Below are 21,568 nucleotides of genomic sequence, written 5' to 3'. Positions count from 1 at the left end.
TATGTAAAATTTGAAAATAAAAAATAATGGGAAAAAAAAAATAAATATATCTGCTTGCTACAAGGACTTATCTCTGAAACTGCCAACATCCATCTGGTAGGGAAGTTTGTTGTAAGGGAGTGCCAACTGATTGCCCTACAGAGCCTCGTTTCGTGTCCTTCGTCAGGGGCAAACTCAGGGGCACCTCTCGCTGAATGTTGAATTTAAATGCTGCTCCTCTTCAGCGCGGCTCCATCAATAAGAATTATCTAAAGATTGTGTACACGAGCTTTTAGATTCTTATATTGATCCAAGATGGTTTCTCAACCTGCAAAGAATTCAGATGTGTCCCTTAAGTACATAAGAGCTTAAGAATTGGCATACTGGGACAGACTGAAGATGGCCTATGTATACAATAGGCTTTGCATAACAAAACAAAAAAAACAGAGGGACTGGAAACTCAATTCACAATCAAATAAACAAATTTTCAAGTTCTAATGCACACTGGTGGAACATGCTCAATTCCTTAACCCAGGGGTCTCCAAAGTCCCTCCTCGAGGGCCGAATCCAGTCAGGTTTTCGGGATTTCCCCAATGAATATGCATGAGATCTGTGTGCATGTACTGCAGGTTAACTTCAAGCCAATAAAACTTAATAGGGGAAATGCCTCAGATGCTACAAAGTTAACATTGCTTTGAGACTTGAAAGGAGAGCTTACATTGGGCTAGATTCACAAAGCAAACCGATCATGTAACGATCGGTTTGCGACCCCTTTACTATCAAATTTCCATCCGGCCTGATTCACTTACCTCTCCTGTGATCCGCTTCGAATACGTGCATGCAAATGAGGTAAAACGCATGCAAATTGGACAGCGACCTGATTCACTACACCAGATTTCTGATCCGACTGGGCTGGCCGATCACCTGAAGAAGCGACTGCTGGGGACCAGTCGAAAACGTATTTCTGTTTGGAAGCCCTGCTTTCTGCCCTGTAATCTCTCCTGCCTTCTTGCCCCGAATGCTGCCCTGCTCAGCACTTCTTCTTATCTCCTGCTGCTTGTCTTTCCGATGCTTTTCTGCCTGCCCCGAACTGCCATGATTTCCTGCTTGCCTGGATTCTCCCACCCTTCCCCGCAGTGCAAGCCCGTGGTTTTAACTCGCGGGCTCTAGGCGGATTAAAACCACGAGCTCCATTTATCTTTTTATTATTAGTGAGGCAGCTGGCAAGAGCGGGACCAGCTTTCTGGGTTGGGGTCAGTGGTGGTGGCGGCATTTGATTCAGTCTCCCCAAAATCCTGCCTCAAGTACAAAAAAGTTAAAAAAAAAAAAAAAAAAGATTGCTGCTCCTATGGTCTGCGCATGCACACGGATCGCGTATGCGCGATCCTTGCGGGCAGATGGGGGGCGTTCCTCACATCGCCCCCATCTGCATATTTTTGGTTTCTGAATTGATCGGACCTGCCCGGATCTGGCCATTGTTCAATAGCTCCCTTTCAGCTTTCTATCATTGGAGAAAACCCCCCTAGGTTATGCTTGAAACAAAAAAAGCAGCACTTATCTCTAACTGCCGTGACTGCTACTTTCTCTTTGAGTCAGTAAGCATAACCTAGGGGGTTTTTCGCCAATGATAGAAAGCTGAAAGGGAGCTATTGAACAATGTAAGCTCTCCTTTCAAGTCTCAAAGCATTGTTAGCTTTGCAGCATCTGAGGCGTTTCCCCTATTAAGTTTTATTGGCTTGAAGTTAACCTGCAGTTGCATGCTTACAAGGGGTTAAGGAATTGAGCATGTTCCACCAGTGTGCATTAGAAAATTTGTTTATTTCTTTACAATAGGCTTTGCTGCATTTAATATGTATTAGATCCATTAGTGCCCCTTAGTAAAATAATAATAATAATAATTTTATTTCTTGTATACCGCCAAAGCCATAGTAGTTCGAGGCGGTTTACAACGAAGAAGGGCTGGACAATCAGCGAAAATGGTACAATGGTACAATCAGAGAAAATAGGTGGCAGAGAAAAATGGTACAAACAGAGAAAAATAGGAACAATCAGCAAATGGTGGTACAATCGGCGAAGAATGGTACAATCAGCGACAATAGGTACAATCAGGGTAAAAAATGGTACAGGGAAAAAGGTCAAGACAATCTGCGTAAAGGATATGGTGAGATAGAAGGGGCCAGGGTATGGCATAGGGGTCTTAGGGTGTGAATCTGGTGAAAAGATTAGTTTTTAGTAGTTTCCTGAAGTTTAAGTAGGATGAAGTGCGTGAGATCATGTGGGCCAGCCAGTCATTGAGCTGACCTGCTTGGAAGGCAAGAGTTCTATTTAGATATCTTTTGTAACGGCAGGCCTTTAGGGTAGGATAGCTAAACAGGTGGGTTCTACGTGTGAGTTTGGATGGGTGGTCTAGGATGAAATGGGATATCAAGTAAAGGGGGGCCGAGCCAAGGATGGATTTGTAACAGAAACAGGCGAACTTGAATTGCACTCTTGCTTCCAGGGTTAACCAGTGAAGTTTGTGGTAGTAGGGAGTTAAGTGTTCCCATTTTTTTAGTCCGAAGATCAGTCGGATTGCCGTGTTTTGGATGATTCGCAGTCTTTGTGTGGTTTTTTTGAAAGATCCCAGGTAGATGATGTTGCAGTAGTCGAGTAGACTTAAGATGGAGGATTGCACTAGTAGGCAGAATGAGGGAGTGTTGAAGTATTTTCTGATGGATCTTAGCTTCCATAAAGTGGCAAAGCCTTTTTTGACCAGAAGGTTGGTGTGAGCTTCGAAGGTAAGGTTGCAGTCGAGAGTCACTCCAAGGATTTTTAAGGAGTTTGTTATGGGAAAGACTTGGCCATTCAGGGAGATTGAGGTGTCTTTGATTTTGTCGTTTGGACTCGCCTTAGTACAATTTTTGAAAATACATTAGTCCACTCTTTATCAAGAAACTCCCTTAACGAACACTTTGCGCCATATGCCTTATTATGTTGCAAAAATTTAAGTGCAATTTTATCTTCTTTGCTAAACGCCATTTTGCTAAAATGAATCTTAATGTTCACTCCTTGATGTCATTTTGAAAACAAGGATTGTCCAGTTTTTAAAGCATCTTGCACTAACACAAGCCGATAATAGGGAAAATGTTTTGGGTCCTGTTTTTTTCCAGAGACAGTGGGGCTCATAATCACGTCTAAAAACCCACTCAAGTCGGCACTCGGATGACCTAAAAGACAGGTTGTCCAAGTGCCGATAATCAAACCTATTTTTAGACATATCCAGGAACTTTTTGGGCCTCTGAATGCCGCTGTGCGCCCAGAACTAAACGGGTATATCTGGAGGAGTGGTTAGGGCGGGATGTGGGCCAACCTACACTTAGTCATCCTGCAGGGATAATTGAAGATTTTACGAGACTTCCTGGACGAAACTTAGACGTTGTGAGTTTGTTTATTTATTTCTCACCTGCCCTTATCCAGGGCCCAAAAGGTATCCAGATAACCACTGCAGAGACAAAGTAAAGACCCCCAAACACTCCCCCTGTGTTCACTGACCCTCTCACACCCCTGCAAAGATCAGAATAAAAACATGCATACTTGTCTCCAGAACATTAGCACCTAGTATAGGAAAGCCTAGTAGAGCTGCAAACAGGTCTCTTAAAAAGCCTGGGTGGGGGGAGGGCTAGTGAGGAGGACCCAGACCCATAAGCCACTCTTAACTACTACATTTATGGTGGATCATCTGCGCCCATCAAAACCACTGTACTGCCATATAGGTGACACCTGCAGCCATAAGGGCTAATGGGGTTTGAGACAGGGGGTATAGTGTGTTTTGGGGGTGTTCTGGGTAGGGGAGGCTCAGCATAATCTATAAGGGAGTTCTGGTGAGATGTTTATGTGGCACCCTTTTTGTGAAGTTCACAGCCGTGCCCCGCATGGTGCCCCACTGCTCTGTTGCCATGTCTCAGTGGTCATTCCATCACAATACTGGTCCCTCTCACGTCCAAATGGTCTTGTTCTGGGCGTTTGGGACTTGGACAAAATTTTGGTTGAGAATGTGGTAAGATAGACTTACTGGCAATCTGGACAAACAATAGCCTGAATGTCCAGAGAGACGATTTAAAAAAAAAAAAAAATAAATTTAGACAAATTTTTCGAGAATGGGCAATTTTCCCACTGCCGACTTTGGGCATCTAGCGCTATACGTCCCAATCAGACTTAGACTTATGTTTTGACCCTCCACGTATATATTCTCAAATTTTATGATATGCAGATTGTTCAATATTTTATACATAAGCTTTGTCTTTTATAAGTTAGTAGTAATATAAATTATACAGGTGTATATAGTTTTGTATTTTTAATGAGACACCAGATACAATCATCAGCCTTTGCTTTAAGTTCTATGGAGAACCACTGGCGTTTTGGCACTGGTGTAACAGTGTCCGTCAATTAGTCACTTGGGAAGCACGAGATGCCAGAGGGTCCCAGAAATGGAAGTTCCTTTTTCACCAGATATGGGACCCTTATGTACAGTCCTTACACCCTAAGGATCGTAGCTTGTTGTTACATATTCTGGATATCCCCTATAATTCTGTTTAAGTGTACAGGGAGATGTTCTGTATTTCATATGTTATGCATTGTTATTCGGAGGGGGGGGAGATTGTCCATCAGTTGTTCTATGAAAATTTGATGACCCCCGTTTAGCGGTTTTTCTTCTTTTGTGTAACACTAACTGCTGTTGGCTTTGATGTTCTTTGGTATTGTCATCAATAAAATTGTTTAAACATAATTTCTATGGACTAAACAGGATTATAATCCTAAACCTTTCTAGAATTTTCAATAGAGAAAGTAATTTTTGTTTTATAGGCAATGTGAAGATGACATAAGCAGCACAGAAGACAAAGGGGAGGATAAGGATCCTCTCATAAACCTAGACGCAACTCCAAATTATAAAGCACTTCTCAAGGTATTTTGCAACAGGCTGAGTGAGCAAGTACATATGTTAAAAATGCTCTGCAAACGTGTGACAGTGAATTCTGTATTCTGTGTGCCTTCAGTCTTACCATGACCAGCTGAGAGAATGGAAGACAAAGACTGAACAGCTTTTGCATGAAAATGGAAATCTGACGAAAGAGCTAGAAACAAGGTGAGAAGAAGCCGGCTTCAAAATACAGTAAAACCTTGGATTGCAATTAACTTGGTTTGCAAGTGTTTTGCAAGGCAAGCAAAGCATTTGATTAAATTTTAACTTGATATACAAGCAATGTCTTGCAATACAAGTACATACAGTATACACACATCACAACTGAGCCGATGGCTCTTCTCTCTCTGACACTGCAAGAGTGTAGTGACTGTTCTAACAAGCAAAATCTTGCAATATGAGTACATACCGTATACATGTGTCACATCATCACAACTGAGCCGATGGTTCTTCTCTCCTCTGACTCTGTGGGAGTGTAGTGACTGTTCTAACGAGCGAGGTCTTGCAATACGAGTACATACAGTATACATGCGTCACATCATCACAACTGAGCCGATGGTTCTTCTCTCTCGGACGCTGCAAGAGTGTAGTGACTGTTCTAAACGAGCAAAGTCTTGTAATACGAGTACATACAGTATACACACATCACAACTGAGCCGATGGTTCTCTCTCTGACACTGCAAGAGTGTAGTGACTGTTCTAACAAGCAAAATCTTGCAATATGAGTACATACCGTATACATGTGTCACATCATCACAACTGAGCCGATGGTTCTTCTCTCCTCTGACTCTGTGGGAGTGTAGTGACTGTTCTAACGAGCGAGGTCTTGCAATACGAGTACATACAGTATACATGCGTCACATCATCACAACTGAGCCGATGGTTCTTCTCTCTCGGACGCTGCAAGAGTGTAGTGACTGTTCTAAACGAGCAAAGTCTTGTAATACGAGTACATACAGTATACACACATCACAACTGAGCCGATGGTTCTCTCTCTGACACTGCAAGAGTGTAGTGACTGTTCTAACAAGCAAAATCTTGCAATATGAGTACATACCGTATACATGTGTCACATCATCACAACTGAGCCGATGGTTCTTCTCTCCTCTGACTCTGTGGGAGTGTAGTGACTGTTCTAACGAGCGAGGTCTTGCAATACGAGTACATACAGTATACATGCGTCACATCATCACAACTGAGCCGATGGTTCTTCTCTCTCGGACGCTGCAAGAGTGTAGTGACTGTTCTAAACGAGCAAAGTCTTGTAATACGAGTACATACAGTATACACACATCACAACTGAGCCGATGGTTCTCTCTCTGACACTGCAAGAGTGTAGTGACTGTTCTAACAAGCAAAATCTTGCAATATGAGTACATACCGTATACATGTGTCACATCATCACAACTGAGCCGATGGTTCTTCTCTCCTCTGACTCTGTGGGAGTGTAGTGACTGTTCTAACGAGCGAGGTCTTGCAATACGAGTACATACAGTATACATGCGTCACATCATCACAACTGAGCCGATGGTTCTTCTCTCTCGGACGCTGCAAGAGTGTAGTGACTGTTCTAAACGAGCAAAGTCTTGTAATACGAGTACATACAGTATACACACATCACAACTGAGCCGATGGTTCTCTCTCTGACACTGCAAGAGTGTAGTGACTGTTCTAAATGAGCAAAGTCTTGCAATACAAGTAAATATAGTATTTTGTATTGAAATTTTTGGGTTGTGGAACGAATCATCTGAGATTCCATTATTTCCTATGGGGAAGTTTGCTTTAATATACTAGTGCTTTGCATTACAAGCATGCTTCTGGAACGAATTATGCTCGCAATCCAAGGTTTTACTGTATAAGGCTTTTTTTAGGGTTTTAAGGAACTTGGCAAGAGATGTGCTTCCCACTCTTTTTGTTGTGATTAAAAATATACTAAAACTGTCTCTGGGCTGAGAGATTGTATATGAGGCAACAGAATTGAGCTTTTGAGATCAAGCCCTGCTTTCCTGGGAATTGGTATGTAAATCTGGGCAAGTCACTGTGGGAGTCATTTGCTAAAAGTTATCACACATTAAAGCTACTTCCTTAGGTGAATCTCTTCATAAAAAGGCAGTTAATAAATCCCAATAAATAAATAAACTTGTTATCTGTATAAAAATGGGCCCTGTGGCAAATAAAAGTGCATTTAACAGCATTGGAATATGATAAAAGAGGGTCTTATGCAATAAAGTGCACTTGGGCTTTGTATAGGACTTGCATGGTTTTAGTGCACAATTTTGTGGGTGCACAATGCAGAAAAGGGTTTTTGCTTACAATCCCTGTGCAAACCCTGGAGTATAAAGCTCATTTTCTAAAGAAAATGGTGATATGGCTAATTCACTATTCAGCAACCAAAAACAAAAACGCTGTGGAGAAGATGTCCAAGATGCAGGCTTTATTGAAGATACAGTCATAAAATCCACATAATACATAGTAACATAGTAACATAGTAACATAGTAGATGACGGCAGATAAAGACCCGAATGGTCCATCCAGTCTGCCCAACCTGATTCAATTTAAATTTTTTTTTTTTTTTTTTTAATAAAATGTCTAGGACCCATAAGATGGCAATTGTGGACCAACACAGTCCGTGTTTCGATGACCCTGTCTTCCTCAGGGGTCCCTAAGACTCGTCCAAAATACCGCTGTCCGCCTAATCTATGGCCTCAAAAAGTCAGACCATATCAGCCCTTACTACAGAAAACTTCACTGGTTGCCAATAGAAGCAAGAGTCATCTTCAAATTCGCCTGCCTCTGCTTCAAAACCTTAACTGGCTTGTCCCCGATATATCTGTCTCACCACTTTGTGTTCCCTGGAACCACCCGCACGCGTAATGCCTATCTGTTTACCTACCCTTCCCCAAAGGGATGCACCTACAAAAGATTCCCCAATAGAACTCTCTCGTTCCAAGCTGGCAGATGGACAGACTGCCTGGCCACCCTCATCTCATTTGCCCCATCTTACTCATCCTTCAGGAAATCTCTTAAATCTTTCCTCTATGACAAATTTCTCGAACCCCCCCCTCACCAAATAACCAAATTCTACCCCTCAATCTAATACTTCCATCCTTCTCTAACCCCTCCCCATCTTGGCACCCTCCTGTAATTGATACTGGTTGCATTTTTTCCTGTCATTCATCACCCTGTATCCTCACTATATATGTAACTTTCATTGCATAGTAAACCGCTGCAAACGCATTATACTGTCCCTTGCATTGTATCTTGCTCTATAAGTTTCTCGCACTGTATTTTCACTGTATAAATACCTCTGCTGTATATGTACAATCTCTTGCATTGTAAATCTGCATTGTTCTTCGCTGTATAAATACTTATACTGAATATGAACAGTCCCCTGCACTGTAAACTGCTCCCAACTGCATAGTACATTCCCTTGCATTGTATCTTCGCTATGTATGTACAGTCTCTTACATAGTAAACCGCTCTGAACTGTTTGTGGTATTGCGGTATACAAAAATAAAGTTATTATTATTATTATTATTAAGTCAAAGAACGTGAATCAGAGGCTGAAGCTGTCCTGCTCGAGAGCTCTGCGTGATAGAGTAATTAATGCTCTAATGCGTTTTTTCTACAGAATTTGGCGTACTGATAAGAAATAAAACAAATTGATGAGAGGAATCTGGGTGGTTCAGGGAAAGGGAATAGACTTTGGATTGGGTAATAGAAGACTAAATTGCAAAATGAAAACTATAACCACTGAGCTGCATAGGAATTACTGGACATGGTCAGAGGTGCTCAGAAACTAACGCGATCTAAACACACACCAGCATTCATGATCGTCTGTAAATACCATACTCCCTAATCAGATCGCTCCGCTCGGCAGATCAAAATCTCACAATTCCTGAAAACTTACTTATTTTATTTTATTTATTTTCAATTCTTTATTATTTTCAAAACTTACAGTAAGTGTAACAATAAATACCACATTTTATACATCAATGGCACACTTAATATTCCATTAATATCCATTTCAAAATTATTCCTTTTTTTTGTATCGCTATTGCTCTTTCCATCTTAAAAATATGACATAACGAATTCCACCAGAATGTGTAATTAAGATTCTTATAATTTTTCCAATTGTTGGTAATATGTTGAATGGCAACCCCTGTCATGACTAATAAAAGTTTATTATTATATGACGATAATTGACTCTTCTTCCTCATAGCCATTCCAAATAAAAAAATATCATAAGAAAGTGCAACATCGTTTTCCAATAACGAGTTTACAATAACTTTGTAAAGATATGGGAGCCATTGGTAAGGTATTGTGATGAATAGACATCAGTTCTTTTCATTTCCTTTTATTTTTTAAATATAGTTAGCACACTCAAGGGGTAGGGTGGATATGGAATGTAAATTAATAAGACAGGTTATCATATGTTTTATATATATATATATATATATATATATATATATAGTACACTTTATTTTAGTTGAAAATGTGATGAAGGGTGGGTGGGTGAGTGGATGGGGGGCTTTTGTTTTTTACACTATTAGATCTTATGCGTTAGATATTATGGTGCTATATTGGAATTACTTGTATGATATATTGTTGTGCACTTGTTATATGAATTGAAAATGAATAAAGAATTAAAAAAAAAAATTATTCCCCCCCCCAAACAATCACAATGCCTATCACATAAAATTTTTTTTTTTTTTTTTCCGTGTACTAGAATTTTATTTATTTATTTATTTTTTTATATCTTTATTCCTTTTTACATTATACAAACAAGTGTACAATAAATCAAGTCATACTATACATTCGTCACTTGAAACTTTACAATCATCTTATACCATAAATTACCTCCCCTCCCTCCCTTTCCAAATATTTTTGTAACTACTCATCCTAATGTCATAAAACCCACCCATCCACCCTCCCACCCTATACATACTAAATGGGGATAAATTCATTTATTTATTATAGTAATCAATTAATGGTCCCCACACATCTTTAAATTTCTTATAATATCCTCTCTTAATCGCCAATGTTTTTTCCATTTCATACACATGACACACCGAACTCCACCAGAAACAGTAATTCAACCCCCTGTAGTCTTTCCAATTGTATGTTATTTGTTGGATGGCAACTCCTGTTAAAATCATTAACAGCTTATTATTATTCGAGGAGATTTGACTTTTGGCCCTCATAGACATCCCAAACAAAACTGTGTCATATGACAGGGCCACATGATTCTCTAACATACAATTTATTTGTCCCCAGATCAATTTCCAAAAATTATTAATAAGAGGACAATAAAATAATAAATGATCTAGGGTTCCAGCCTCAAGATGACAATGCCAACATCTATTAGACTTAGAGCAATCCAATTTTTGTAAACGAACAGGGGTCCAGAGTGCTCTATGCAAGAGGAAAAACCATGTTTGCCTCATAGACGCAAACAATGTACATCTTATCCTCCAAGACCAAATACGAGGCCATTGAGATGCATTAATTTTATGCTTAATCTCAATGCTCCAAATATCTCTAAGTACAGTCCTTGGTTTTTTATTTAAATAGCCAGATAATGTTTTATACCATTGCGCGGCCTGGTGACCCAGGAAATCTGCCTGGAAGCATAAGAATTCTAGAGTAAAATGAGTATTTAAAGACTTCCATTCAGGGAACCCTGCCTGAATGGCCTGCTTCAATTGCAACCATTTATAACTTTGTTTTTTATCAAGACCAAATTTATGTTGCAATTGTGAAAACTCCAGCAGCTTACCATCATTAATAACATCATTTAAAGTACGTATTCCTGCCTCAATCCAATCCTTGCAGACAATCATAAAACCGCCTATTCGTATCTTGGAGTTCAGCCATATGTTTTGACAAGTAGATTTTTGAATAGTAATAGGAGTTAAATTGTTAACATATTTTAATGTTGTCCATGTGTCCATTAATATCCTATTGGTTTTCCTTATTCTAGGCATTTTAATGCTAAGCAGATGACGAAGCCTGATAGGAGACATGAGCTGCCACTTCAACCATAACCAATCTGGAAGCTTCTCCATGAGTTCTGGGAGGACCCAATACATACCTTGGTGCAAGATATAGGATTGATGAAACCTATAAAAATTTGGAAAATTTACCCCTCCCTCCTCAATTGGTTTTTGTAAAGTCACTAGAGCAATTCTTACAGCTTTACCCAGCCAAATAAATTTACTAAGAATATTGTTTAATTTTTTATAAAAAGACCCCTGAAAAAAAACTGGTATCATTCCCATTTGATAGCAAACCACAGGCAATATCATCATTTTGACAGTTTGAACTCTTCCCCACCAAGATAATTGTAAAGGATTCCATTGCTCACATAACTCTGTTACTTTTTCACATAAAATTTCTATAATGAACCCCAATATATCTAAATTCAATAATCTATCAGACCCCCAACCTCCCCCCTCCCGGATGTGCATGTTATAGGGAAAAACAGTAATTAAACATTACAATATTTTGCTAATGGCTCCCAAATCTCCTGAAATTTCTTAAAATTCCCTTTCTGAATGGCTAATATTCTTTTCATTTTATACACATGACACAATGAATTCCACCAAAAACTATAATTAAGCCTCATCCAATTCTTCCAATTGCTCGTAATTTGTTGTATGGCAACTCCTGTCATTATTAATAAAAGCCTGTTGTTTTTAGATGATATTTGACTTTTAGCTCTCATTGACACAGTATCATAGGATAATGCCACTGGATTTTCTAACGAGCAATTTATTTGGCCCCATATTGATTTCCAAAAAGCCAAAATAAATGGACAATAGAACAATAAATGTTTATTTATATATTCATTCATTTATTTAGCTCATCCTTCCCAAAGGAGCCCAGAACGGGTTACAAGAGTACATTTAGCAACCCTTGAGGATTGGAAATAAATACAAGTGATCTAAAGGTGCTGAACAAACCTAGTTGCAGATGTAACCCATATATGTGACTTGTGAACTGCTGTCCTTAGAGAACTTCTGTTACATGTCGGTAACCATGTTTTTTTTAAATCTTTTAGACCTGCCAAAGAATTAAAGATGTACAAGCAGCAGGTGAAGCGGCTGGAAAAACTACTGCTTCAGAATAACATCAAGTAAATTATATTTGACTAGGACTTCTATAGATTGTCCTTTATTCTAATTTTTTAGGATATTGAAACTGAGTACTGTAGTAATCCTCTATAATAAAACCCTTACCCGCGCATGCACAGTTAAAATGGCGTGGTTCCTGCTGCCGTGATTTGTGATTCCATGCCATGTTACAATTGCGGCACGTGGCGGTTTGCGATGCATGCAGCGATTTGCAGCACGTGTGGTGGTAAGAGCAACGGCAGGAGGGTGTCTTTCAAGGTGCTGCGAGGTGTCCGGCTGCTACTGCTGCACAGGGAAGTGGAAGGGGAGAGGGAAAAGGGGCTGCTTTGGGGAGAGGGGTGTGCTGGAGGACAGATAGCAATCTTTGTTTGCTCGGGGGGGCCAGAGAGAGATAGGCAGAGGGCCAGGGAGAGAGGGAGAGAGACAGCCAGAAAGAAAGACAGACAAGGGGCCATGGAGAGGCACAGACAGAAAGAATGATAAACAAACAGGGGGCCAGAGAGACAGACAGCGGCCAAGGAGCGAGAAAGAAAGAAAAACAGACAGACGAGAGACACAGACAGAAAGATTGACAAACAGACAGGGGGCCAGAGAGACAGACAGCGGCCAAGGAGCGAGAAAGAAAGAAAAACACAGACAAGGGGCCAGAGAGAGACACAGACAGAAAGATTGACAAACAGACAGGGGGGCCAGACAGACAGACAGACAGACAGCGGCCAAGGAGCAAGAAAGAAAGAAAGACAGACAGACAAGGGGTCATGGAGAGACACAGACAGACAGGGGGCCAGAGAGACAGACAGAAAGACAGACAGACAGCGACCAAAGAGAGAGAGACAAAGAAAAAAATATAGACAATCAGCGGCCAAGGAGAGAGAAAGACAGAAAGAAAGCGACCAAGGAGAGAGAGAGAGAGACAGAAAGAAAGACAGACAGACAGCAGCTAAGGAGACAGAGAGACAGAAAGAAAGACAGACAGACACATCTATTCTAGCACCCATTAATGTAACGGGCTTAAAGACTAGTATAATATCATCTGTGTGCTTAGGTTTGGATTGCTCTGCCTTTGGCAGTGAAGCCAAACAGCTCCTGAAAGGTGATGGATAAGAACCTTCCTTTTAGCTATGAGCTACTTAACGAAGAAGGTCAACCGATTCTTCAAAGCAGCATCACGTTTTCAGGATCTCCAGAAATAGCTTTCTCGGCCATTAGTTTGCATAAATCTTCCTGTCGCTGCTGTTTATCTGTGTCCTCCCCATATGTTACCTTTCCTTTTACTTACCAGCTCTAAAATTTTGAAAACACCACCATGCTAAATTGCTTATATATTCAGGCAATTTGATCGCTAGATCAATTTATATTGACTTCATGAGGGTAGTGTAGCTCTGCAAAGCTAATCAGATAGCACCCCCTACCCCACCAAACAAAAAGCATTTATTTTTTTTATTTATGGTATTTATATACTGCCTATCAAGGTTATTTAAGCAGTTTACAATCAGGTACAAAACCTTTGCCTTCCTAGCAGCCAAGATGAACCCATGGCTTGCCCAAATGATACTCGAGGCCCCCACTTACCTCGGCTTCAGAAAAATACTCAAAACTTACCTATTCAACAAACAAGACCCGTAATCGCCCCCTTCCGGCATTACCTGCCCCTCGTTCGACCTTCCCCCCACCTTCCTAAACGCTTTCTTCCCTCTCTTCTACCCACCCCCTTCCTCATCAGCCAAGTTCGGCTAAATTGTGTTATTAAGCTAATAAATTGTTGTAAATCGGCATGTCAATGCGGATCCTAATGTAATTGTGAACCGCCTAGAACTCGAAAGGTATGGCGGTATATAAGAATAAAATTATTATTATTATATTATTATTATTTCTCCCTATCTGTTGCAATGGGCTCACAATCTATCTAATGTACCTGGGACAATGGAGGATTGAGTGACTTGCTCAGGGTCACAAGGAGCAGAATGGGATTTGAACCCACAACCTCAATATGCTGAGGCTATAGTTCTAACCACTAGGCCACTCCTTCCTGCAACTTAGCTTTTGACCTGCATTTTGTACATATCCACATGGACGGACAATAGCAGCAGTCAGGTTTTTTGTATCTATATTTGAATACATTATTGCAGTACATTATTCCGTTCAGATAAGGATCCAGTTTATTTGCATATTTCGGCTATCCAGTAATGCAAATCTGTTTGAGAAACCAGAGTTAGGTATCTCTGCACTCAGTAATCTAAAGATTAACATTGACCTCTGTTGTAGAAAAGCAAGAATGCAGTCCACGAGGCTTTGGAATGCAGAATACAATTTTGAAAATATGTGTTCCTTTCTGTTTTACAGATTGAAAGAAAATCTAGTCAATAAAGTAGGATAATTGTATGCTGTGACTTTCTTTTTTCAAGTGCTTATGTTTTCTGCTCATTTAAAAATGGTCACTTTTCCACATTCCCTTTAGATATAGCACTCGGGGACTTGTTGATGGAGAAAAGGCAGATGAGAAGAAAGAACTGGAGAGCACTCGAGTGGAAGATATAGACCAGTTAAAGGCCAAACTTTGTAGAAACTACCTGCAGGTACAGACACAGGTTTTACTCTCCAGGCATTGTGTGGGCCAACTAGTCTTTATCTGCTATTATTAATCAAGTTTCAAGTTTAGTTTTATTTTGATATACAGTGCTCCCGTGGTCATTCGCGGTCGGCGATTTGCGGTCCCAGTCACTTGCAGTATTTTCCAACCACGAATGACCGGGCAGGAGAGAGCAGCCGGAGCGCCGGCGAGTGAAATAAATCACTCGCGGTATGCTCCGACCGCTTCTTCCTGCACTAAAGTCGGGCCTCACCAATCAGGAGCTGCGTGTTAAAGCAAAAAAGTTAAATAGCAAAAGCAACTTTAAATAAAAAAGTCTTAAGATTAGATTGAAAGTTGCTCAGGTTATCTTCCTTTTTAAGATAATTCGTAAGGGCGTTCCATAACTTGGGAGCTGTAACAGAGAAGATTGTTTTCCAGGTCCTAATGTGGTTCTCAAACTTCTTACGCTCCCGTTCCTACACCGTCAACACAAATGGCACCATGTCCACTCCTTAGACTCCATCTTGCGGTGTCCCTCAAGGATCACCCCTTTCCCCTATTCTCTTTAACATCTACATGTCCTCCCTGAAACTCTTTCAACTATCCCCCCTGGAAACAATCTACACTTGACATCCTTGTCCTCCTTGAGACTGACCAGAACCTCACCAACCTCCATGAAAACATTACAGCTTGCATAATGAGACTCCGTGCCTGGTCCCTCTCGGTACAGATGAAACTAAACGAATCTAAAACAAAACTACTCTGGCTCGGCCCAAAATTCGAACACCTGCCCACACTTTTCACACTACCCACAGGCGATACACTACAGCTCGAGTTCTCATGCAAGGTCCTTGGTATCACTATCGATTCCTCTCTCTCCCTCAATGACCACCTCAACTCCTTGGCAAAATCATGCTTTTTCAGCCTTCACATGCTGAGGAAAGCTAGATCCTACTTCAGCCAACAACACTTTGCCATCCTTGTCCAATCCATCATCCTCTCCAAACTAGATTACTGCAACACCATCTACTTAAATCTATCAAAAAAAAGTATTCTAAGACTCCAGCTAATCCAGAATACTGCAGCCAAACTGATCTTCTCAAAACGCAAGTCTGACCATGCCTCCCCACTCCTTGCCAAACTTCATTGGCTCCCAATAATCTCCAGAATCCATTTCAAATGTTCCTGCCTGGCTTTCAAGATCATTCACGGAATCCTGCCTCCTCTTATCCCACTGTCTTTCAACTCCTCCAGTCCCGACTCCTCCAGAACTGCCCAAAGGCTTAAACTAGCTTTCCCCTCTCCACGCGGCATCCACTATTCAGGCAAACTGGGAAAATCCCTTCTCTTCAAAATCACAGGTCTTTGGAACGACCTCACCACCCCGCTGCGGAACCTGAGCTCCCTTCAGTTATTCTGCAAAAAACTGAAAACCTGGCTTTTCAGCAAATTGTAGCTCTATCCTTCCCCCCTTTCTCTCCCCCCTTCTACACATAAGTTCATGTAATCCTTTTTCTTCTTCTCTACCCATTATTTTAAGTTCTTGTAAACCGTGTCGAGCTCCGTTCTCATGGAGATGATGTGGTATATAAACTTAAGGTTTAGATTAGATTAGAATATGTTGCGAACCGATGGAACCTTGATTTTGATCTGCTGAGCGGAGCGATCTGACTGGGGAGTATGGTATTAGCAGATGATCATGAATGCTGGTGTGTATAGATCGTGTTTTAAATGTTAACAAATTTTGTATGTTATCCGATGGATAATGGGGATCCAGTAGGCATTTTGAAATAGAGGTGTGATATGGTCATATTTCCTTTTCTTATGAATAATTTTAATGGCGGTATTTTGAATAATTTCAAGTCTTCTGATCTCCTTTACAGTAATCTAGATGGGAGATCACTAAGGAATGGATTAGATCACTAAGGAATCAAACTAAAAGTATCACTTTTAGTTTGATTCATGTGATCATTAGTGCTCTTGACAGCCATTATAATACCTATTATTATAGGAGTTCAGAATATACTATGTTGGTACTTCAGTATGTCTACTATCCAGTTTCTTACCAACTATTTTAATATTTATTATTAATTTACTGATGTCACTTTAAATTATTAATAAATATATTATCAAATTATATTATAAGTGCTCAGTCTTGTATATCTTACATGGAAACCAAAGCAAGTTGTTACAGGACCATCACTGCGCTTATACGTCCTTCATATAATGCATTGTTCTTATTAAAATGATTGACCCAACTAAACATATTTACTATAATCCACTACAACTAATGATTCAAAAAATACTCAATCATCAGATTAATGCATCTCAATGGCCACGTATTTGGTCTTGGAGAATTAAAGGTACGAGGTCGGCATCTATTAGACAAACATGGTTCTTTTTGTTGCATAGAGCATTCTGGACCCCTACTAGATTACAAAAATTAGATTGCTCTAAGTCTAATAGGTGCTGGCATTGTAAAATTGAAGTTGGAACTCTGGATCATCTTTTATTTTATTGTCCATATATTCAGGCATTTTGGTTATCAAGTTAACCTCTTTATGGAAAATCATGTGGCATTGTCATATGATACAGCTTTATTTGGAATGTGTATGAGAAATAAAAACCAAATATCTGCAGTAAATAATAAGCTTTTGATGATCCTTACAGGAGTAGGGATACAACAAATAACATTGAATTGGAAAAATTGTTCTAGACTAAATTACAGCTTCTGGTGGAACTCAGTGTGTCATCTGTACAAAATGGAACGTTTACTTGCAATACAAAATGGTCATTTTAATAGATTTAAAGATGTGTGGATGCCAATAATAAATTATCATAATGATTAATGTTAATTTATTATTCTTTTTCCTTATGTGATAATTGAAAGAATGGGGGGGATTGGGGGATGGGTGGGTTATGATAATTCAATATATATGTGCATAATTTAATTGATTAATATACATAGGAATTATATTATTCATGTATAGATATGATATGGGGGTGGGATATAAATCTTTTAGGTATATATTGTTATGGAATTATCAAGTGATAATGTAATATGTTGTGTTCATATTTTAATGTACACTTGGGCCCTGATTCTCTAAAGTGCATCCCGATCAGCCAATCGGGATGCACGTTTTTTTAAAAAAAATGCTCCCCAGGCAAGCCTGAAGGCACCTCCGGGAGCCTAGGGAGACCCGCAAGATGCCTAAGCTCGTCTAAGGGCCTTAGGCGGGCCTTAGGCTGAACCTAGGCGGCCCTACGCGTCTCCCTAGTAGAGGAGAAGCTTAAAATGTAGGCCAGCTACATTTGCCAATCAGACCTTAGACTTAGTGGGGATGGGCGGACCCGCTATGCCTAAGGCCTGATTGGTCCAGGCTTCTAGAGCCTGGGCCAATCAGGCCTTAGGCTTCGGCGGGATGGGCTGGGAAGGGGCGGGCCCACTTCATTTCGACGAGGCGTGCCTGCCGGCTCAAGACGTGCAAGACCCTTCTAAGAACAGGTTTGGTGGAGTGGAGGTTTGGGGGGGGGGTTAGCGCCGGGGGGGGGGTGTCTTCGGAAATCTGGTTAACACAGGGAGAAGAAGCATATATTACCCAAGCCTGTCCTCTAAATTACAAAGCTTTTTTCCAACCTCGCCTAAACAAAAGAGGAGGCGGCATAGCTATTACCTATCACTCCTCTATCCCTCTACAATCAAATATCTCTAACTCATTCTCTATTCCTCCGATTGAAACTTTCCACTTCACTTTAAAATACTCTTTTCCTCTTAACTTTCTCCTCATCTACTTTCCCCCGCCGGTATCTATAACCTCACTATCAACCCTAACCACTATTATATCCGATTTCACTATTACTTATTCTGATGCTATTATTCTCGGAGATTTTAATATCCATTTTAACTCTCCTAATCATCACATTACTTCCGAACTCCTCACTCTAACATCTGATCTATCTCTATCCCCTCTCATTTCTATGCCCACTCACTCCGCAGGCAATATCCTCGACATGATTTTCTGTTCCTCCTCTATTAACCATCTCTTCTATAATCTCCAATACCATCCTATTCCCTGGTCAGACCACACTCTCATAACCTGGCAACTTGACACTCAAGCACACACTGATCACACAAAACAACCAAAAAACTCCCAGACCTTTCGCAATCTTGATAACATAACTCTTTCAGGAATCCAGACCTCCTTTTCTTTAAATCTGGAAGACTTTTCTTCTCTCTCTATAAACGAACAAGCTTCTTTATGGGAAACATCCACTAAATCATTATTAGATTCTCTGTCACCCGAATCAGAACAAAAAATAAAAAAACCTACCTCTATCCAATCCTCAAAGAAACAACAACCATGGTACAATGACAAACTAGTTCTTCTCCGCCGACAACTTCGTTCATCTGAAAATAAATGGCGTAAAACACGCCTTAACACCCACCTTGTTCTATTCAAAGAAAAAGCTATCCATTACAAAACAACTATTCAACTGACAAAAAAAGAATATTATTCGAAACTTATCTCCACTACTCGAAATTCCTCTACTATGTTCACTATCGCTCACTCACTTTCTAAATATTCCAGGAAAAAACAAAATTCTCATAGTTTAACTTCACCCTCCGCAGTTGAACTATCCTTGTTTTTTGAATCAAAAATTAAAGACATCAGATCCCTTCTTGGACCGTCCATACCCGCCCCTTCCACTCTAACCCCCAATATACCTACTCAACTGTCTTTTAGTTCTTGTACCACCTTTAAAATGCCTTCTTTAGCACAACTTTTTCTCGTACTACAATCTCTAAACTCTCCTAATAACCTCCTAGAGAACATTCCCCCGTTCTTACTCAAAAAATTCTATTCATTCTTCGGCCCTTTTATCTGGGCAATGATTTCCAAATCAATTTCAGAAAGCTTAGTACCCACCACTTGGAAAACATCACTTGTATTCCCTAAACTCAAACAATATAACCTAGATCCCTCTCTCCCCAAAAACTACCGTCCCATTGCAAATCTTCCTTTACTCTCCAAAATTACCGAAAAAATTATCCACTCACAATTAACCGAATTTCTTGAAAAAACTCACGCACTACATCCATGTCAAACAGGTTTTCGTTCTTCACATTCTACTGAACTATCCTTACTAGGTCTCACTTCAACCATTCAATATTACCATGAACACCAAAAATCTGTTATTCTAATCTCTCTAGACCTCTCTGCTGCCTTCGACACTATCGACCATTCTCTCCTCATTTCAAGATTAAAAGACTGCCGCATAACTGACTCTGCTCTCTCTTGGTTCATATCTTATTTTCATGAACGCAGCTCTATAGTCTGCGTAAAAAATGAAACTTCCTCAGCCAAATCACAAACTTTCGGGGTACCACAAGGTTCTATACTATCTCCTTTATTATTCAATGTATTTCTCTCTCCCCTCCTTACACTAGCCCAATCCATCGGATTCACCATTTTCGCCTACGCCGACGATATTCAACTCCTCCACCCTATCAATACTACTAATATTTCAGATACAAAAGACATAAATAATAAACTGGATAACATACATGATTGGCTATATACAAACAAACTCGCACTCAACATAAATAAATCTCGTGTACTTCTACTTCCCATCAAAAAATCAGAATCATTACTCGGAACTATTTCTATCAAATCCACTCCATTACAAATGGAAACAAAAATTAAATTACTCGGCGTCATCATCGATAGCAATCTCACCTTCCATGAGCATATCAGCTCTGTAGTAAAAGTATGTTTTTTTAAACTCCGCATTATCAGATCTTTAACATCCATTCTGAACACTGACTCTATCACTATCTTGACCCACTCTCTGGTAATCTCTCACCTAGATTACTGCAATTCCCTCCTTAACGGCCTCTCACAAAAAGAACTACGACGCCTCCAGCTAATACAAAATACCGCTATAAAACTTATCTATAAAAAAAGCAAATATGACCACGTCACCCCTCTTTTAAAGGAAGCTCATTGGCTTCCCATCTCCTACCGTATTACTTACAAAATCATTCTTCTCACATTTAAAATCAAACTTCTACATCAACCAACTTTTCTTGATAAGCTTCTTATACCTCAAAGTTCCCCGCGCACTTTGAGATCTTCAGACCAAAAGCTCCTTTTTATACCGTCCCTAAAAGACTCTTATTATACTCGTAAAACCAATTTCGCTGTTACCGCCCCAACATTGTGGAACTCACTGCCACAACATCTCCGAGATGAACAACAACTTGCTAAATTTAAAATAAATCTAAAGACATTCTTATTTCAGGATGCATTTAACCAAACCTAAAAAAAAAAAAAAATGCTCTTTTTCATTCATTAGACAAGTATCCATTATTCATTACATTAACGTTCCCCCCTCCTCATGTTCATCCCCTCCCCACTCTCTCCATTTCTTCTATACAATGTAACTTTTTTCCCTTCCCCCACAATTTCCTCACATTCAAGTATGTCAAGTCTTTGTCATTTATGTTTAATTTAAGATATTTCCATTCACATCCTATTACTATTAATTCTTTTTTTTAAGCTGATTGTTAACCGGCCAGACAATTGTTTGATGGTCGGGATATTAAAAACCAATAAACTTGGAAACTTGGAAACTTGGCACCCTCCTGCCAGCTATCGATATTGTCGGGGGGAGGAGGGGGGATCGGTAATGTCGGGGGGGGGCGGTCGGTAGTGTCGGGGGGGGGGGGGGGGTGCGTGTCTCCGGGCAGAGGGTTTGGGCACCCTCCTGGTCAGGGGGTCGCGGCCCGCTATACTTATAGCGGCAGAGAGATCCCTTGCCGCGATAAGTGTAGCGGGCTGTTTCTAATCTAACCCGCGTCTGTAACATGGATGCCGGTTACAGAATCGGGGTTTAGTTTAGGCCGATTCTGAATAGGACGCC

The 21,568-nt window shown here is 40.2% G+C and overlaps 1 protein-coding gene across 3 annotated transcripts in view; it reads left to right on the top strand.

Annotated features, from left to right (window-relative positions):
* CEP70 (centrosomal protein 70) overlaps positions 1-21,568 on the top strand; it is a 109,872-nt gene that overhangs the window by 47,528 nt on the left and 40,776 nt on the right. For 2 of the 3 annotated variants that reach the window (XM_033945309.1, XM_033945308.1), the window contains 4 exons: positions 4,822-4,921; positions 5,013-5,101; positions 12,000-12,074; positions 14,531-14,648. In XM_033945309.1, coding sequence (XP_033801200.1) covers positions 4,822-4,921; positions 5,013-5,101; positions 12,000-12,074; positions 14,531-14,648 — 382 coding nt within the window. The remainder of the gene's footprint in view (positions 1-4,821; positions 4,922-5,012; positions 5,102-11,999; positions 12,075-14,530; positions 14,649-21,568) is intronic. The other variant, XM_033945310.1, reaches the window with a different exon arrangement.

Source organism: Geotrypetes seraphini, chromosome 5, assembly GCF_902459505.1.
Source record: "Geotrypetes seraphini chromosome 5, aGeoSer1.1, whole genome shotgun sequence".
NCBI classification, from domain to species: Eukaryota; Metazoa; Chordata; class Amphibia; order Gymnophiona; family Dermophiidae; genus Geotrypetes; species Geotrypetes seraphini.
The sequence above is the reverse complement of the archived record's forward strand: the minus strand, read 5'-3'. Positions and strand labels throughout refer to the sequence as shown.